This window comes from Rhinoderma darwinii, chromosome 4 (genome assembly GCF_050947455.1).
Source record: "Rhinoderma darwinii isolate aRhiDar2 chromosome 4, aRhiDar2.hap1, whole genome shotgun sequence".
NCBI lineage: Eukaryota > Metazoa > Chordata > Amphibia > Anura > Rhinodermatidae > Rhinoderma > Rhinoderma darwinii.
Genome location: NC_134690.1, coordinates 200,821,897 through 200,841,491, shown reverse-complemented (window position 1 = coordinate 200,841,491; position 19,595 = coordinate 200,821,897). Strand labels below are relative to the sequence as shown.

Below are 19,595 nucleotides of genomic sequence, written 5' to 3'. Positions count from 1 at the left end.
TCTAATCGCGTGGGCACTGCCAGTGTACACACATGATCAGTGGCAGGAGCACGGCTGTTATACACAGCCTGGCTCCTGCCGCAACTGCCGGAATCTAAGCGCGCTCCGATTCCGTCAGTTTAACCCATTAAATGCCGCTGTCAATAGCAACAGCGACATCTAATGTGTTTGACAGAGGGAGGGAGCTCCCTCTGTCACCCCATCAGTGCCCCCGCAAAGAAATTGCGGGGCGCTGTTGGGTTTCCATGACAGCCGGGGGCCTAACAAAGGAGGCATGGCCTAATAGATTGCCTGTCAGTTTTACACTGACAGGCAAGACTGCTTTGATATACTAAGTATACCAAAGCATCATATATGCGATCAGCAGATCGCATAGTGAAGTCCCCTGGTGGGACTAAAAATAAATAAATAAAGCAGTTAAATAAAGTTTGTGAAAAAAATAAATAATTATAGTCAAAATAAAACGACTTTTTTTTCCCAAAAAGTGGTTTTATTTAGTAAAAGTGTCAAAACAAATAACACATACACATAAATGGTATCCCCGCGATCGTAACGACTTGAACAATAAAATGAACACATTAATTAAACCGCCAGATGAATGGCGTCCAAAAAAAACAACGGCAAAATAAGTCTATGTACCCCAAAATAGTACTAATGGAAACTACACCTTGGCCCGCAAAAATCAAGCCCACATACGGCCACATTGACGGAAACATAAAAAAGTTACGGCTCTTGGAATGCGGCAATGCAAAAACAAGTAATTTTTTTTCTAAAAGGGTTTTTATTGTGCAAACGTAGGAAAACATATAAAACCTTTACATATTTGATATCCCCGTAATCGTGCCGACCCATAGAATAAAGTTAACATGTTATTTACGCTGCATAGTAAACGGCGTAAATTTATAACGTGAAAATCAATGACGAAATAGCGTCTTATTTTCAATTCCCTCCTAAAATAAGGTTAATAAAAGTTAATCGATATATTATAATGGTACAATTGCAAAATACAACTCGTCCCGCAAAAAACACATGTCGACGGAATAAAAAAAAAGTTACAACACTTGGAATGCAACTGTGAAAAAACAAAAAATAATCCTTGGTCATTAACGCGCAAAATGGCCTGATCATTAAGGGGTTAACAGTGACTTTTTGCCTGTTGTTACTGCATGACCATATAATGCCAACAAAGCTGTTGACCATCAAACATAGTCCTGGTTTGATATATAGTAAATTAGCAAGCAAGGAAATATTGTCCTGTAGTGAAGGGCAATCTATCTAAAAATTGGAGGAAAAAAATCAATACAACAGCGTTGAAATTAAAGCGTGTTCACAGGATGAAAGAACAATTGCAGGGAAATATATTCATCATCTTTTTTCAAAGGGACTGGTTGTACAACGCCTCTTTAGCACCATCAATCACTATATGAGAGACAGACGTGACAAGTGACGTTGGCACACCATAACAGGTCCCTTCCCGGCAAGGTAGGAACTGAAATGCGCACAAAACAACCTGTCACCTGCAGAATATTTAAGGGGCAGTGTCCAACTCCGTATATATGGATAGTAAAAGATCACCAGTGCCCAAAGTATTGTCAACTTTACTAGAAGTTTTGACGGTTTTAAGAGGTCAGTGAAGAAACAGAATAAAACCATCTAGAGTCCATACTGTATTTATCGTGAACAGCTTGATACCCTCCAAACAAAAAAACAAAAAGCAAGAAGCCCATATCACCAGTTATGAGAATAAATATAACAGCTGAACATGGCAGAATATGGTCATAATAACAGGTAAAAACAAGCAAAAATATTATAACCTCAGTTTATGAAAATATATGATAATTATTCACTTCTGAAGGTATTAAAGAGGCTCTGTCACCAGATTTTCAAACCCCTATCTCGTACTGCAGCAGATCGGCGCTGCAATGTAGATAACAGTAACGTTTTGTTTTTTCAAAAACAAGCATTTTTGGCCAAGTTATGACCATTTTTATATTTATGCAAATGAGCCTTTCTTAAGTACAACTGGGCGTGTTTAAAGTTATGTCCAAGTGGGCGTGTATTGTGTGTGTACATCTGGGCGTTTTTACTTCTTTTACTAGCTGGGCGTTGTGAATAGACGTGTATGATGCTGACGAATCAGCATCATCCACTTCTCTTCGTTAACACCCAGCTTCTGGCAGTGCACAGACACACAGCGTGTTCTCGAGAGATCACGCTGTGACGTCACTCCCTGCCCCAGGTCCTGCATCGTGTCGGATGAGCGAGGACACATCGGCACCAGGCGACAGAGGCTACAGTTGATTCTGCAGCAGCATCGGCGTTTGCAGGTAAGTATCTACATCGACTTACCTGCAAACGCTGATGCTGCTGCAGAATCAACTGTAGCCTCTGTCGCCTGGTGCCGATGTGTCCTCGCTCATCCGACACGATGCAGGACCTGGGGCAGGAAGTGACATCACAGCGTGATCTCTCGAGAACACGCTGTGCGTCTGTGCACTGCCAGAAGCTAGGTGGTAACGAAGAGAAGTGGATGATGCTGATTCGTCAGCATCATACACTCCCATTCACAACGCCCAGCTAGTAAAACAAGTAAAAACGCCCAGATGTACACACACAATACACGCCCACTTGGACATAACTTTAAACACACCCAGTTGTACTTATAAAAAGGCTCATTTGCATAAATATAAAAATGGTCATAACTTGGCCAAAAATGCTCGTTTTTGAAAAAAAAAAACGTTACTGTAATCTACATTGAGCGCCGATCTGCTGCAATATGAGATAGGGGTTTGAAAATCTGGTGACAGAGCCTCTTTAATCTAGGGGTTTAATAAGAATTTGTAAAGCACAAGGGGGTGGCAGAAATATATGAGGTTGTAGAGAGTAACAATTGTTATTTTTTTCAGATGTGTTGTCAGAGATCATTAGCCTGTATATTGCTTGCAAAAACATTATTAATTTATATCAGTATATTCCACAAAGAACTCGAATGTAACAAAATGGAGTCTGTATCAGGAACACGCCTATGGAGACACTGCCCTGGAATGCAAGAGGAATGCAGATGAATTTACAGCTGAATAGAGCCAATAGGGCTTAAGCACGTCCCACATCTCTAGGGAGGAGATCTGTAGGTTCTTTGTTCAATAAAGTTTAATCTTACTTCCTGCTTCACTGAGGGAGGATGTGTACCAACTTGTCTGCCTGGTATATTTCTTCCATGCATGAGGTGGTTATTCGGTGTGAAATAACAGGGAAAAGGAAGTTTACCCTGACAGTGTCAGTTAATTACATTTTTTTGCAGTTGGTAACAATAGAGAAACACGCCTGTTCCGCTTTTTTCTGTAGTACAGAAACATTGCATATGTTTTATTCATCTAGGGGTATAATGAGAATTTTTAGTTTTGTTTAGTTATTTTGTGTTCAGTTTGTAATGGGGCAATAAAGCAAGTGGCATAAGGATAAATTAATCAAATTAAAAGGGGCAAAAGTGGCCGTGAATAAATGTGAAAGATTGAATAAATTAACAAAATTAATAATCTAAAGAGGAGTGGAAGGTTTTAAAGCAATCTTTTATACAAAGGCCAGGTTTGGAGGGGCATGTGTCGCATTGATAGCGAGAATCTTTACGGATTCCTCGTTTGTAGCGCACACACCATTTTTTTTGCGCCCGTAACTTTTTTTGGTGTGGGAGGCACAATGTTGCCCTCGAACTACTCTTGAGGCTTCACTGGCTGATGTTGAAGGTTCTCCTTCCTCCTCACTGCCTTCAAAAATTAATTTTTGGATTATGTTTTCCTGGTATTCTAGGTAATTTTCACGATGGCCAGCAGATCTGTACAAAATGTACGAGTTGTACATCGCTACCTGGACAAGATGCATGACAATTTTTTTTTACCCGGTCCTGGATTTCCTCATAGTATCATAGGGCTTAATCATCTGGTCGGCAAGATCGACCCCCCCCCATATATTTATTATACGCCTGTATACAAACAGGCTTTGGGGTCTCAGCAGATCTGCCTCGCACAGGGACAAGAGTGCTTGCGTCATTGTGTATTGTGCTGAGCATATGGACGTGGTTCTTGTCCCTATATTTTAAGAAGAGCACCCCATCACTGCACATTCCCCTGCTCTCGCCAATTTGTAGCCTTTGGCCTAAGAGTGTGTTTGGGAGGCCTCTTTGATTTTTCCGTACTGTTCCACAGGATACGTTTTTCTTTACAGTCAAGCATTTAAAAAGTGGAACACTGGTGTAAAAATTGTCTAGGTACAAGTGGTAGCCGTGGTCTAGCAGGGGGTGCAAGAGATCCCAGACAATTTTACCACTTGTACCTAGGACAGGAGGGCAGTCTGCGGGCTAAATCTTTGTGTCTTTGCCCTCATAAATCCTGAATGTGTATGTGTAGCCAGTTTCAGACTCACATAATTTGTCAATTTTGATGCCGTATCTGGCTCATTAATTGGGGAGGTACTGTTTGAATTTTAGCCGGCCCTTAAAATGAACGAGTGATTCATCAATTGTGATCTCTTTTCCAGGGGTGTATATTTCACTAAATTTGTTAGTAAAATGTGTGATCACAGGCCGGATTTTATAAAGGCGGTCAGAATTGGGGTCACTTGGGGGTGGACAATGCAGATTATAGTTATAGTGCAGAAATTTTATTATTGCGTCCAACCTTTCCCTGAACATAGTATTGCGGTACATGGGTGTATGGTGCAACACGCGTCTGTTGACCAATATGATCTCACTCAGGGTTTTTTTGTGATGCCCATATTTAACAGCAACCCCCAGAATTTATGCATTTCCACTGCATTAACAGGATGCCACTTTTTTGGCTTGGCATAAAATGACTGCGGATTAGCGCAATAAATTGCTCCGCATATAAGTTAGTTTGCATAACAATAAAATGAACAAACTCATTTGAAAAAAAAAAGAGTTTAAAAAAACGTATATCATCAAGACCCGCTGTGTCTACGTGAATCCATGAAGTAGCATTAGAATTCTGGAACTTGGGGGGTATAATTAACGGGGGAACCCAGAAATGTTCGCTATTATCAGGGAAGACTTGATGGCAGCCCACTTCGTGACTCTGAGGGATTTCCTCATCATCGCTGGAAGATGAGGAAAGAATAAATTCAGATCCGTCACTAGCTGATTCAGTATCAGAGCAAAGCATTTCGTATGCCTCTTCAGCATGATCGCTTAGCCATACTGCATATATATATATATATATATATATATATATATATATACATGCACAAAACTATAAAACTGGTACAGCAAAGTGTGTGTGTATCTCTCTATAGTAAAATTAATATGTTACAATAAATTGTATTGTAACAGTGAACTACATAATTTGAAACAAATTTTTTTTAACTTTTTTTAAATATATATATTATTTTTAATTTTTTTTTATAAAACCTCCCTAACTATTCCTAGCCAACTATCCCTATTTACCTATATAATTATATCTAACTAATCCCTAATAATCTAAACCTGTATGTTATCCCTAAATTCAGTAAAATTTCTATCTCTCTCTCTATCCTCTCTCTATTCTATTTCTGTCTCTCTCTCTCTCTATTAGGGCATGTGCACACACACTAATTACGTCCGTAATTGACGGACGTATTTTGGCCGCAAGTACCGGACCGAACACACTGCAGGGAGCCGGGCTCCTAGCATCATAGTTATATACGACGCTAGGAGTCCCTGCCTCGCTGCAGGACAACTGTCCCGTACTGTAATCATGTTTTCAGTACGGGACAGTAGTTCCACGGAGAGGCAGGGACTCCTAGCATCGTACATAAGTATGATGCTAGGAGCCCGGCTCCCTGCACTGTGTTCGGTCCACTACTTGCGGCCGAAATACGTCCGTCAATTCCGGATGTAATTAGTGTGTGTGCACATACCCTTATTATTTTTTTTAAAAAGAGAAGCTCCCGCAAGCTTCTGTTGGATGCAGAAGCAGGGAGCAGGTGTACTGAGCAGCAGTGGAGGGTTTAATGTGAGGTTATTATTGCGGGATCCGACAGGTGAATTCACACTGTCGCTGGGCATGTCTGATCTCTTCACTTTCACTCTCGGACTAAAGAGATTAGACGCTGACAGCCCAGTTACTGTTGTCATGCGCTGTGATTGGTCAGTCACAGAAGACTGACCCATCACAGCGATCGCCGACAGGGGACCGCTATGATTGGTCCCCTGCCGTGTTACTGTGCCGATCAACTGTCATACACAGTTGACGGCACAGTTCTGTCACCCTGTCTTTTGACAGGGTGACAGATATTAACCAGGACGCACCGGTACATCCCGATGCCTTAAAGCACTTCAATACAGGATGTAGTGGTGCGTCCTGGTGCGGTAAGGGGTTAACCAGATTTTCAATATTTTTGTTGTTGTAATTAATGAATAATAAATAAAAACATGAAATAAATATGATCGGTCCTTTCTAAGCTGCATAAAAACTACTAGTGTTTAATTTATTTTGTTGTATATTTTGTTAACTATTATATATCATATAATTACCATGTATATTTTTATTGTAATCAAAGCTTCGGTTCTTTTGTAAAAGTAAACATATAAAGCTATTGAGAAAAGAATTATAAATGTATCCAATTAGTACTACAGATGTAGCCGTCTTTACATTGACTTTTAACGCATTAAATTAACAATGGCTAGATCTCTTATCTTGACATTTTACAATGACTTTTCAATGGCTTTTGTTGTGTGATATCACACTGCAGCAAGTTATCAGAATCAAGTTAAAGATGGCTACATCTGTACCTCAAGTCTTCATCAATCACTCTCTAAATTAGGCCGCATGCACACAAACGTGCTTTTGCGGCCGCAATCCACGGGAGAATTGCGGCCCCATTCATTCCTATGGGGCCATGCACACGACCATGGTTTCCACGGTCCGCCCCTGGCTGACCCGAAAATCACGGCCGTGCACATGGCTACAGTCGTGTGCATGAGGCCTTACTCTTTTTGTTTATCAATGGACACAACTTTTTTTAAACAACTTATGCTAATCTAATAGTATACTTGATATAGATCCACTTTGTAATTTACTTAGGGTCCTTTTACAACGGCCAAATTTGGCCATAACAACAAGCGCAGATCAACGAGACAGCTCGTTGCCTCATTGATCGGCCACGTTTGCTCCTTTCACAAGGAGCAATGTATGGGGACGAGCGCTCGTTACTCTGTTCACTCGTTCCCATACATTTCAATCATGTCGGCAGCTTGTCTCTCACGCCAACAATAATATTTTTGTTTATATGAATGCTCGTTTGCCCGAACATTGGCCTGTGTAAAAGGGCCTTTACTTTAAAAATGTTGTTGTTTTATCCATGCAAACTCTGCCACTAGGTGATGCACTTCCTATAAGGGGAGGAGGAATTAGGTAGAGATAGACATGGACACTCTGCCTTTACAAGTCTATAGAGGGGGGAGCAGACGCACAGTAAGGCCTAGTACACACAGAATCTGCATTTGTTGCCCGCGGTCATTGAATGTAATGCAAGGACTGCAGACAAAAAACAGTGCAAAAAGCACTCAGAGACAAAAAACACATATTTTTTCTGCCTCCCATTGTTTTTAATGGGAGGTCAGAGGCGGAAACCGCTGAAAGAACGATGCTGCAATTTTTTCCTGTGAGCGGCCAAAAGTAACCCGGGAAAAGAACAGACTCTGCCTCCCATTGAAATTAATGGGGGGTGATTTAGGCCTTCTTTTAGTGTTGATTCCAACGCAGCTTCTGCATCAAAATCAACGCCAAAAAACTCTGTGTGAAATGACCCTTACGGCCTGTTCACACAGTTTTTTGGTGCTGATTTTGACGTGGAAACCACGTTGGACTCAGCGGAAACGCCTGAAAATTCCTCTGTGTGAACTAGGCCTTAGAAAGACACATGCAGCTTCCTGCCAAGTGTTAATGTCTCACCCCAGAGCTGGATCCTCAGCTACAATTCTTATTACTGCTGTATGTTCTCCTCCATGCTGCTACAGCTTCAATCTACTAGTCCTTCTCAATGAATTAGAATATCATCAAAAAGTTTATTTATTTCAGTAATTAAATTAAAAAAGTGAAACTCCAATATTATATAGATTCATTACACACAGGGTGATCTATTTCCAGCATTTTTTTTTCTTTTAATGTTGAGTATAGCTAACTGTTAATGAAAACCCAAAATAGAGTCTCTCAGAAAATTAGAATATTAAATAAGCCAAATGTCAAAAAAAAAATGTAATACCGAAATGTTGGCCTGCTCAAAAGTATGTACAGTATATGCACTCAATACTTGGTCGGGCTCCTTTTGCATGAATTACTGCATCAATGCGGCGTGGCATGGAGGCGATCAGCCTGTGGCACTGCTGAGGTGTTATGGAAGCATTGTTGGGTTTGGTGTCTCTCATTTTCCTCTTGACAATACCCCATAAATTCTCTATGGGGTTTAGGTCAGGCAAGTTTGCTGGCCAATCAAGCACAGCTGTTAAGGATCTGCCAGGCACAGCTTCTGTATCTACGCCCATAGGTAATCAGTCTGCACCTGCTTCTATGTCTGTGAGACTGACTCCATCTTCCACCACTCAGGATGGCAGGCTTAGGAGTGGGAGAGCCTATCACAGCCTGGCCAGACAGAGCTTGCTCCCGCCCTCTGTCTATTTATACCTGCCTTTCCTGTTCCTCCTTGCTTGTGATTCTTCTCGCTTGGTTTCCTGGCCCTGCTGCAGCTTCTTGATCTATTTGACCCTGCTTCATATTGACCCTGGCTTACTGACTACTCTCCTGCTCTGAGTTTGGCACCTCGTACACTCCTGGTTTGACTCGGCTTGTTCACTACTCTCCTGCTCTGCGTTTGGTACCTCGTACACTCCTGGTTTGACTCGGCTCGTTCACTACTCTTGTTGCTCACGGTGTTGCCATGGGCAACTGCCCCTTTTCCCTTGCTTCTGTGTACCCTTGTCTGTTTGTCTGTCGTGCACTTATTGAGCGTAGGGACCGTCGCCCAGTTGTACCCCGTCGCCTAGGGCGGGTCGTTGCAAGTAGGCAGGGACTGAGTGGCGGGTAGATTAGGGCTCACTTGTCTGTTTCCTTACCCCCTTCATTACAACAGCGATACTGTGGTTATTAAACCAGGTATTGGTACTTTTGGCAGTGTGGGCAGGTGCCAAGTCCTGCTGGAAAATGAAATCAGCATCTCCATAAAGCTTGTCAGCAGAGGGAAGCATAAAGTGCTCTATAATTTCCTGGTAGATGGCTGCGATAACTCTGGACTTGATATAACACAGTGGACCAACAGCAGATGACATGGCTGTTTTCTTCCTATCTCTCTGACCGATCGTTCACTGTGTCATTTCCTGATTCTACTTCTACTTGGGGTTATTTTTTACTCAGATCTTTCCTTTGCTTCACACATTCAATCACTTACACGCTCCTGTCACTTTCACCTCAAAAACATCTCCAGAATCCTCCCTTTTCTTACTGTGGAAACAGCCAAAACTCTCATTATTGCTATGATACACTTGCGTCTTAACTACTGTAACTCATTACTAATCGGTCTTCCACTCTCTAAAATCTCCCCTCTCCAATCCTTCCTTAAGTCAGCAGCCAGGCTCATCTTTCTGACCAACCGCTACACCAATGCCTCTACCCTGGGCCAGCCACTACACTGGTTGCCCATTCCCTTCAGAATTAAATTCAAACTTATTACCCTCACCCACAAAGCTCTCCACAGTGCTGCACCTCCTTACATCTCCTCCCTCATCTCTGTCTACCACCCTACTCGCGCTTTACATTCTGCCAACGACCTTAGATTAACATCCACCACAATCAAACCTTCCACTCCCGTCTCCAAGATTTTTTTCATGCTGCACCAGTTCTCTGGAATGAACTACCCCAGACAATCAGATTAATTCCCAACATTCATAGTTTTAAAGTGCCCTGAAAACACATATTTTTAGACAGGCCTATAACATTCCCTAATCGAACAACTTTCCCCGGCCCCCCTTTTACATCAGTTATGAGAACTTGACCCCCTCATTCACCAGTATCCCCCACACTCCTTGCACCCTAATTCACTTGAGGTCTGTCATACACAGATACTGGCTGGTGACTGGCTCATGCAGCTTTATATGAACTACCCCATATGTATAAAAGATGGCTGGACTACTGTACTTAACAAGCATTTTTTTACATTTTGTGTCTCCCTTATTTCCTCATAGATTGTAAACTCTTGCGAGCAGGGTCCTCATTCCTCTTGTTTGTATTGTAAATTCATTTTGTCAATATGTAATGTCTGATATTGTCTGTACAATGTATGCCCTGAATTGTAAAGTGCCGCAGAATATGTTGGCGCTATATAAATAAAGATTATTATTATTATCATCCGATAAATGATTCATTTAGGAGAAATCTTACAACAGCAATGTCTTTGCCTGTAAAGCAATGATGACTCCACGTGTTTCCTTGGAGGTAACCATGATTAACAGAAGAAAACAATAATTTCAAGCACTATCTCCCGTTTAAAGCAACAAGTCTGCTCTTATAACTCAATCAGAATGACAGTGATATCAGCTACCATGTCCTCATTAAGGCCTAATTCACACGACTGTGTTCGGTCCGTGATATACGGTCCGCATGTTGGCAGTATTTCCCAGACCGAACACAGTGCATAGAAGAAGAAAAAGGAGAGGAGGGGATACACTTTGATTGTGTTACAGAGATGCCCTAAAACGCAATCGACACCTATACAAGGACAATTGTCTATCTATGATGTAGGGCATAATTACTAGTACACAGGCTAATGTACTTGCATATATTTATGTATATTATTATGTAAAAATATAAATAATTTAAAAAAATCTGATTATAGGATTAAAATATGTGAACAAAAATTAAGTCATAATAACTGCAAAAAAAGTATGCAAACACAATATTTTTACATTTAATACATTTTATGACATACTGTACATTATGGTAACAAAGCACCAAATAAATACACTATACAGTATTTCATATTCAATACACATCTGCATTTCCCTCAAAATATAAATTAATTTTAATGAATCACTAACCTATATTCACCTAAATAATTGCATTACGCTAACAAAACACCAAATAATATACACTATACAGTATTTCTTATTCAATACACATCTGCATTTCCCTCAAAATCTAAATTTATTTTAATGAATCACTAACCCATATGCACCTAAATAATTGCACCAAAAGCAAACAGTTATGTCACAATAAAATAAAGTAGTAAAGTTACGAGAATGCTAAGAGAAAAAAAAAAGGAGAATAATTTTAGACCTTAAAGGCTATGAAAACTTTTGATGTAATTTTTTTTTCATGTATTGTATGTGTTTTGGTATACTAAAAATTTTATTTTGTTTGAGCGCTGCAGCTTCTATGTATCCACTATACATAGAAGCAGGATGAAGCATCTGTAAGCTGAATCCGTCAGTCAGTTTGATGGACGGATGTCTCAGATGACAATTGCTCATGTGTGCCTCTGACACACAAAAGCCCTCCATTTGTGGTCCATATGATGGAACTGTTGCTAGGAGATGCTTGGAAAAACCCTCCACAGCATATGGTGCTCAGTGTGGCCTACTTCCTGGGACCTGTGAATACACCTCAGAATAGCTGCTGTCCAGTCTGCGGACAATTTTGGAAGCACCATGACACAATGTCTATGCGCAACGCATTATCGTGATGGTGAAGAACCAGCCAGAATTGTGGGTTTGTAGGGCATGTTCATAACCCAAAAGTCACCAGAAACCAAAGCTAGCCAAGCAGAAGAATCTAACAGAGCTCCCTATACCATGAAAGCAAAAGAAAACGGTGCAGGAGTGATCATGGGTGTCTTCCTATGGGTGTCTCCAGTGGGTTAAGACAAAATAGTGACAATTTCCTACGTCTGTTTTTTTTTTGCGGACCGTAAAATACGGGTGATATATGGTCAGAATACGGCTGTAAATTAAGAACGTACAGAATGGATGCAGAAGCAGGGAGGAAGCCATACGGACCTAAATAAGGGCACTAGAATCCGCATTTTGCGAAACGGTGTGTGAGTTGTAACACTCTTTTCCAAAATTATAACATGATTTAATATTAATTATACTTACAAGGAGCAGCGTTTTCCAACAAGGAACCTTCACCAGTAACACCGTGAGACCCCTCTCTAGCTTTGCCAAGGTAGGCCTCAACATCTTTCAAGGTCTGGTCTGGAAGTCCATTTTCAAGTTTAGCAATCCTAGTTTTAGAAATATGAACACTCTAAACAAGAAGTATGTCCACAGAAGCAATATTTGCATCAGATAGCCTAATTCTATGACTATGTAACTCACCATATTGCAAGGTTTTATGCTACAACAGACAAATCCATTTAATGCCAGGATCACACACATCAGATTTAATGCAGCAGTTTTTGGTGCAGTTTTTGGATCAGTTTTTTGAGACACATACAGGATTGGACATCAAAGAAATGAAAATGCATCAGTCTTTTCTTTATACCCTTCCTTCCTTTTGGATCCACTTCTGCCCTTGGCTCAAAAAACTGATCCAAAAACTACATGAAAATTGCGTGTGTGATCCTGGACTAAGGAGAGTATGAAGCAAATAAAAGACTGATATGTAGAGAAAGGGGTATTTACTTCACTCAGATTGCATAAATATTTTTAAAATAAGTAACCTTCACATTCCTAGTATCCACCCAATGTTCACAGGAGGGGTAATTTACAAATATGGCGTTTTTAGACTATCGCACACACTTCACTTACAAAATTCTTACTATGGTCCACTGCAAGATATAAAAATATTGAAACTTCTGTGAAAAACAGCATATTTATTTGCATTAAACAGACTGCAAATAAAAAAAGAACACTGTAGAAGAGTTAAATGCCATATGCCAGCTGTTCATATGGAACTGGTAATACATGCCATAAACACTTACTCATGTATAATTTCAACAAACTTGCTGGTTTCTCCAAGTTGATATTGTATGTTCTTCCATCTTGTTCGGTCAACCTTGTCAGTAGGATCTCTCATACCTAATTTTATGTTTATATAGAAATCATTTTCTCTTATTACATATGCATGATTTGGCATTATACAGAAGTCATAACTAAAATTATTTATAATAAAGTTTAATACATATTAGACTGGAAGGAGAATTTATGGTGGTATGACTGACTCTCTGATAAAGTTCTACATGCATATTAACCCCTTCAGAACTGAGCCTGTTTTGGCCTTGTGGATGCAGCCAATTTTTTTCAAATCTGACAAGTGTCACTTTATGTGGTAATAACTTGGGAATGCTTTCACCTATCCAAGCGATTCTGAGATTGTTTTCTCGTGACATATTGTACTGTATGTTAGTGCAAAAATGTGATCAATAAATTCAGTATTTGTTTGTGAAAATTACCAAACTTTAGAGAAAATTTGCAAAAATTAGCATTTTTCTAAATTTAAATGTATCTGCTTGTAAGACAAATAGTAATACCACACACAATAGTTACTAGTTAACATTTCCCATATGTCTACTTTACGTTTGCATCATTTTATCAACATCCTTTTATTTTTCTAGGACGTTATAAGGCTTAGAACTTTAGCAACAATTTCTCACATTTTCAAGAAAATTTCCAAAACCTATTTTTATAGGTTCCAGTTCAGTTCTGAAGTGGCTTTGAGGGCCTTATATATTAGAAACCCCCATAAGTCACCCAATTTTAAAAACTGCACCCCTCAAAGTATTCAATAGAGCATTTAGAAAGTTTCTTAACCCTTTAGGTGTTTCACAGGAATTAAAGCAATGTAGAGGGGAAATTTACAAATTAATTTTTTTGGCGGAAAATCCATTTAATCAATTTTTTACTGTAAAACAAAAGGTTTTACCAGAGACGCAAATCAATATTTATTGCCCAGATACTGCAGTTTTTAGAAATATCCCACATGTGGCCCTAGTGTGGTAATGGACTGAAGCACAGACCTCAGAAGCAGCGGAGCACCTAGAGCAGGGGTCTCAAGCACGCGGCCCCTGAGTCTGTCATCTGCGGCCCGCGGGACACAGAGCCGCTAGTATCGGCTCTGCTCTGGTACTCTGTGAAATCCCTTCCATCACTGTCCATGAATGGACACGCGATGTCAGGGTCTTACCCAGAGCGGAGTCCCAAGCAGAGCGCTATCATAGGCTCTGCTCCGGGACTCTGTGGAATCCCCTGACATCGCTGTCCATGAGTGGACAGTTTTGTCAGGGTCTTCCCCAGAGCGGCGTCTCGGGCAGAGCGCTAGCATAGGCTTTGCTCTGGGACTCTGGAATCCCCTGACATCGCTGTCCACATATGGACAGCGATGTCTAGGGCTTCCCCAGAACTGTACAGTGATGTCAGGAGCACAGCTGGAGTCCCAGTAGGAGTGCTAATAGAACTCTGCCCGGGATTCCAGCTCTGGGGTTGCCCTTGACATCTCTGTCCATATATGAAAAGTGATGTCAGGAGCAGAGCTGGAATCCAAGGAAGGGTGCTAGAAGCGGCTCTGCTCCGGGACTCCAGCTCTGGGCAAGCCCCTGACATCACTGTCCATATATGGACACTGATGTCAGTTGCTATATTAGTGCTCTGTTCTGGGACACCGGCTCTGGGGTTGTCCCTGACATCACATTCCGGTCCAGGAGGATCTCCTGACATCACTGTGTATGAACATTGACATCAGGGGCTCCTCCAGTAGAGGAATCCCTGGCCAAAGCGTCGGCAATGCTCTGGCTGGGGATTCCATTCCTAGAGGAAGCCCCAATGGAGCTATCTACTGGGAGTGTCTGTGGTACTATCTACAAAGGGTGTGTGTGACATTATCTACAGAGGGCACTGTGGCAGCATCTACAGAGGGCACTGTGGCAGCATCTACAAAGGGCACTGTGGCAGCATCTACAGAGGGCACTGTGGCAGAATCTACAGAGGGTACTGTGGCAGCATCTACAGAGGGCACTGTGGCAGCATCTACAGAGGGCACTGTGGCAGCATCTACAGAGGGCACTGTGGCAGCATCTACAGAGGGCACTGTGGCAGCATCTACAGAGGGCACGGTGGCATTATCTACAGAGGGCACGGTGGCATTATCTACAGAGGGCACGGTGGCATTATCTACAGAGGGCACTGTGGCAGCATCTACAGAGGGCACCGTGGCAGCATCTACAGAGGGCACTGTGACAGTATCTACAGAGGGCACTGTGGCATTATCTACAGAGGGCACTGTGACAGTATCTACAGAGGGCACTGTGGCAGTATCTACAGAGGGCACTGTGGCAGTATCTATAGAGGGCTCTGTGGCACGATCTAAAAAGGGGCTGCCTAATTTTGACGTTTGTGTGTCTGCCAAACGCTGCCAACTGAGCTGCTGGACTGCATTTAGCGACACTTAAACTGTAAAAGTGAATTGTTGAAATAAGCACAAGGAGAAATATCTCAAATTGCCGGTAAGTTTAAACCTAGCGCTATTATTACAGTAATGTAGTATTATAGTAATATTGTAATATAGTGTTATAGTAGTTCAAATAACCAATCAATTAACAATAATTTTGTAATGTATCAAATTTGAAAGTAATGCGGTCTGTCAACTTCACATTTTTTCATTATGTGGCCCACTTACCCGGTCGAGTTTGAGACCCCTGACCTAGAGGTTTTCGGGCCTCCTTTTTATTAGAATATATTTTAGGCACCATGTCAGGTTTGAAGAGGACTTGTAGTGCCAAAACAGTGGAAACACCCCCAAAAAGACACCATTTGGCAAACTACACCCCTCAAGGAATTCATCAAGGGGTATAGTGAGCATTTTAACCCCACAGGTTTTTTGCTGAATTTAGTGGAATTAGTCCGTAAAAATGAAAATCTATTTTTTTTCCAATAAAACGTAAAAAATTATACATTTTTAAAAGGAGTAAAGAAGAAAAAGCACCCCAAGATTTGTAAAGCAATTTCTCCTGATTACGTCAATACCCCATATGTGGTAATAAACAGCTGTTTGGACACACAGCGGGGTTCAGAAGGGAAGGAGCGCTATTTGGCCTTTGGAGCTCAAGTTTACTCAATTGGTTTTCAGGTGTCATGTCGCATTTGCAAAGCCCCTGAGGGACCAAAACAGTGGACACCCCCCAGAAGTGACCCCATTTGGGAAACTACAGCCCTAAAAATAATTTGTCTAGGGGTATAGTGAGCATTTTGATCCCATAATTTTTTTGCTGAATTTAGTGTAATTAGGCCGTCAAAACTTCTAGATTTTTTTATTCTTTTTTTTTTTACGGCGTTCACCGTGCGCTATAAATGACATATTTAATTTATTCTGTGGGTCGATGCGATTACGGCAATACCATATGTATATAGGTTTTTTATGTTTTACAGTGTTTGCACGATAAAATCACGGTTTTAGAAAAATGATTTCGTTTTTGTGTCGCCATATTCTAAGAGCCACAACTTTTTTATTTTTCTATCAGGAAAGCTGTGTGAGGGCTTGTTTTTTGCGGAAACTGTAGTTTTTATTGGTAAAATTTTTGGGTACATGCGACTTTTTAAACCCTATTTATGCAATTATTTGGGAGCTGAAGTGACTAAAAATAGCGATTCCTGTATAATTTTTTTATTATTTTTTTTTATGGCGGTCACCGTGCAGGATAAAAGACACTATATTTTTATAGTTCAGGCTGTTACAGACACGGCGATACCAATTATGCATAGTTTATTTATTTTTTTCATTTTTTTCTAATAATAAAGGACTTTATAAGAGAAAAGGGCGATTTTAAAATTTTATTATTTTGACATTTTACTTTTGCAAATTTTTTTGTCACTTTTTGAACTTTTTTTTTTAGTCCCACTAGGGACTTGAAGATCCAATTGTTGGATCGTTCTTATAATACCCTCAACTGACCCTGAGGCATATTAGGACTGGAAGCCTTTGCAACAATCGGACCCCGCAATCGCGTAGCAGGGTGCCGATTTTGCTATAACAACTTAAATGCGGCGGTCGCTATTGACTGCCGCATTTAAGGGGTTAATCGGTTCAGATCACCGCTGTGATCCGACCCGATGTTTTCCCCCAGTACTAAGGCTGCTAGTAGCAGCCTGTACTGGAAGATGCCGGGCTGCGGGGACCGCCTGTGTGCTCTGTTAGGAGCTCACGTAGATTAACGGACTGCAGGCACAAGGATCAGTGCTGCAGCCCGTTAATCTATTTGGGGTGGTCGGGAAGGGGTTAACCTGCAACAAATGGGAACAATTGGAATAAATCAGCGGGTATACCTGTGAACAATCTGGGGCAATTCCTGGCACTTACAAGTTTTAAGAGAAGATAATAGATTTTGCTAAACAAAATATCATTCCCCTGGTAGATAAAGTGAGGAGTATAATAAAAATCGGGAAGAAATTACTTTACAGGTTCTGTAGACCTTTGAAAACAATTTATTTCTATTTTTTTAAATAAAAAAGTATATCGGTGTGATTTGTGCAACTTTCTAGCTACTTTCTATTAAGAATTATTTTGACTTTTTCAGATACAGCTGCTTTGTATACTCTATACAGAGCAGCTGTAACTTGTGCTGAGACCTGAATCTGTCAGGTCAGCGGCACTGACGGTTCAGTGACAGCGGATCTTGCGTGTCTCTGATGTGATTGAGAACAGCTCGATCCTGCCTGCTATCACTGAACCCCTCAGTGCCGCTGACCTTACGGTACGGGTCTCAGCGCAAAATACAGCTGCTCTATATACGGAATACAAAGCAGCTCTATCTCAAAAATTACAAATAATTTTTAATAAAAAGTAATTAGAAAGCTGCACCAATCACACTGATACACACACACACACACACACACACACACACACTCACACACACAAACACACACACACACGCACACACATACAGTGAAGGAAATAAGTATTTGATCCCTTGCTGATTTTGTACGTTTGCCCACTGTCAAAGACATGAACAGTCTAGAATTTTTAGGCTAGGTTAATTTTACCAGTGAGAGATAGATTATATATTTTTTTAAAAACAGAAAATCACATAGTCAAAATTATATATATTTATTTGCATTGTGCACAGTATTTGATCCCCTACCAACTATTAAGAGTTCAGCCTCCTCCAGACCAGTTACACGCTCCAAATCAACTTGGTGCCTGCATTAAAGACAGCTGTCTTACATGGTCACCTGTATAAAAGACTCCTGTCCACAGACTCAATTAATCAGTCTGACTCTAACCTCTACAACATGGGCAAGACCAAAGAGCATTCTAAGGATGTTAGGGACAAGATCATAGACCTGCACAAGGCTGGAATGGGCTACAAAACCATAAGTAAGACGCTGGGTGAGAAGGAGACAACTGTTGGTGCAATAGTAAGAAAATGGAAGACATACAAAATGACTGTCAATCGACATCGATCTGGGGCTCCATGCAAAATCTCACCTCGTGGGGTATCCTTGATCCGGAGGAAGGTGAGAGCTCAGCCGAAAACTACATGGGGGGAACTTGTTAAAGAGGCTCTGTCACCAGATTATAAGTGCCCTATCTCCTACATAATCTGATTGGTGCTGTAATGTAGAGAACAGCAGTGGTTTTTATTTTGAAAAACGATCATTTTTGAGCAAGTTATGAGCTAATTTGGATTTATGCTAATGAGTTTCTCAATGGACAACTGGGCGTGTTTTTACTTTTTACCAACTGGGTGTTGTACAGAGGAGTGTATGAGGCTGACCAATCAGTGACCAATCAGCCTCATACACTTCTCATTGTTCCAGCCCATTGTTACAGCGTGATTGTGCAGTGAAAGAAGCTGGGCACAGGACTACTTCACCGCATCAATGGGAGAATGGATGGAGCCATGTACCGTCAAATCCTGAGTGACAACCTCCTTCCCTCCACCAGGACATTAAAAATGGCTCGTGGCTGGGTCTTCCAGCACGACAATTACCCGAAAAATACCGCCAAGGCAACAAAGGAGTGGCTCAAAAAGAAGCACATTAAGGTCATGGAGTGGCCTAGCCAGTCTCCAGACCTTAATCCCATCGAAAATTTATGGAGAGAGCTGAAGATCCGAGTTGCCAAGCGACAGCCTCGAAATCTTAATGATTTACAGATGATCTGCAAAGAGGAGTGGGCCAAAATTCCATCTAACATGTGTGCAAACCTCATCATCAACTACAAAAAACGTCTGACTGCTGTGCTTGCCAACAAGGGTTTTGCCACCAAGTATTAAGTCTTGTTTGCCAAAGGGATCAAATACTTATTTCTCTGTGCAAAATGCAAATAAATATATATAATTTTGACAATGTGATTTTCCGTTTTTTTTTTTATATACAATCTATCTCTCACTGGTAAAATTAACCTAGCCTAAAAATTCTAGACTGTTCATGTCTTTGACAGTGGGCAAGCTTACAAAATCAGCAAGGGATCAAATACTTATTTCCTTCACTGTATATATATATACACACACACAGCTCCAGTGGTGGGTGCAACTCCTCCTAGGCTCAGGCTACGAACCCTCAAATAGATAGCAAACAAAAGAATTGAGACGCGCACTTAAAAGTAGTGGATGAAAAAAGTGGT

The 19,595-nt window shown here is 41.0% G+C and overlaps 1 protein-coding gene across 1 annotated transcript in view; it reads right to left on the bottom strand.

The window, feature by feature from the left end:
• LOC142759653 (dynein axonemal heavy chain 5-like) overlaps positions 1-19,595 on the bottom strand; it is a 466,211-nt gene that overhangs the window by 68,016 nt on the left and 378,600 nt on the right. The window contains 2 exon segments of the mRNA XM_075862058.1: positions 12,134-12,261; positions 12,961-13,057. Of these exon segments, the coding sequence (XP_075718173.1) occupies positions 12,134-12,261; positions 12,961-13,057 (225 nt within the window).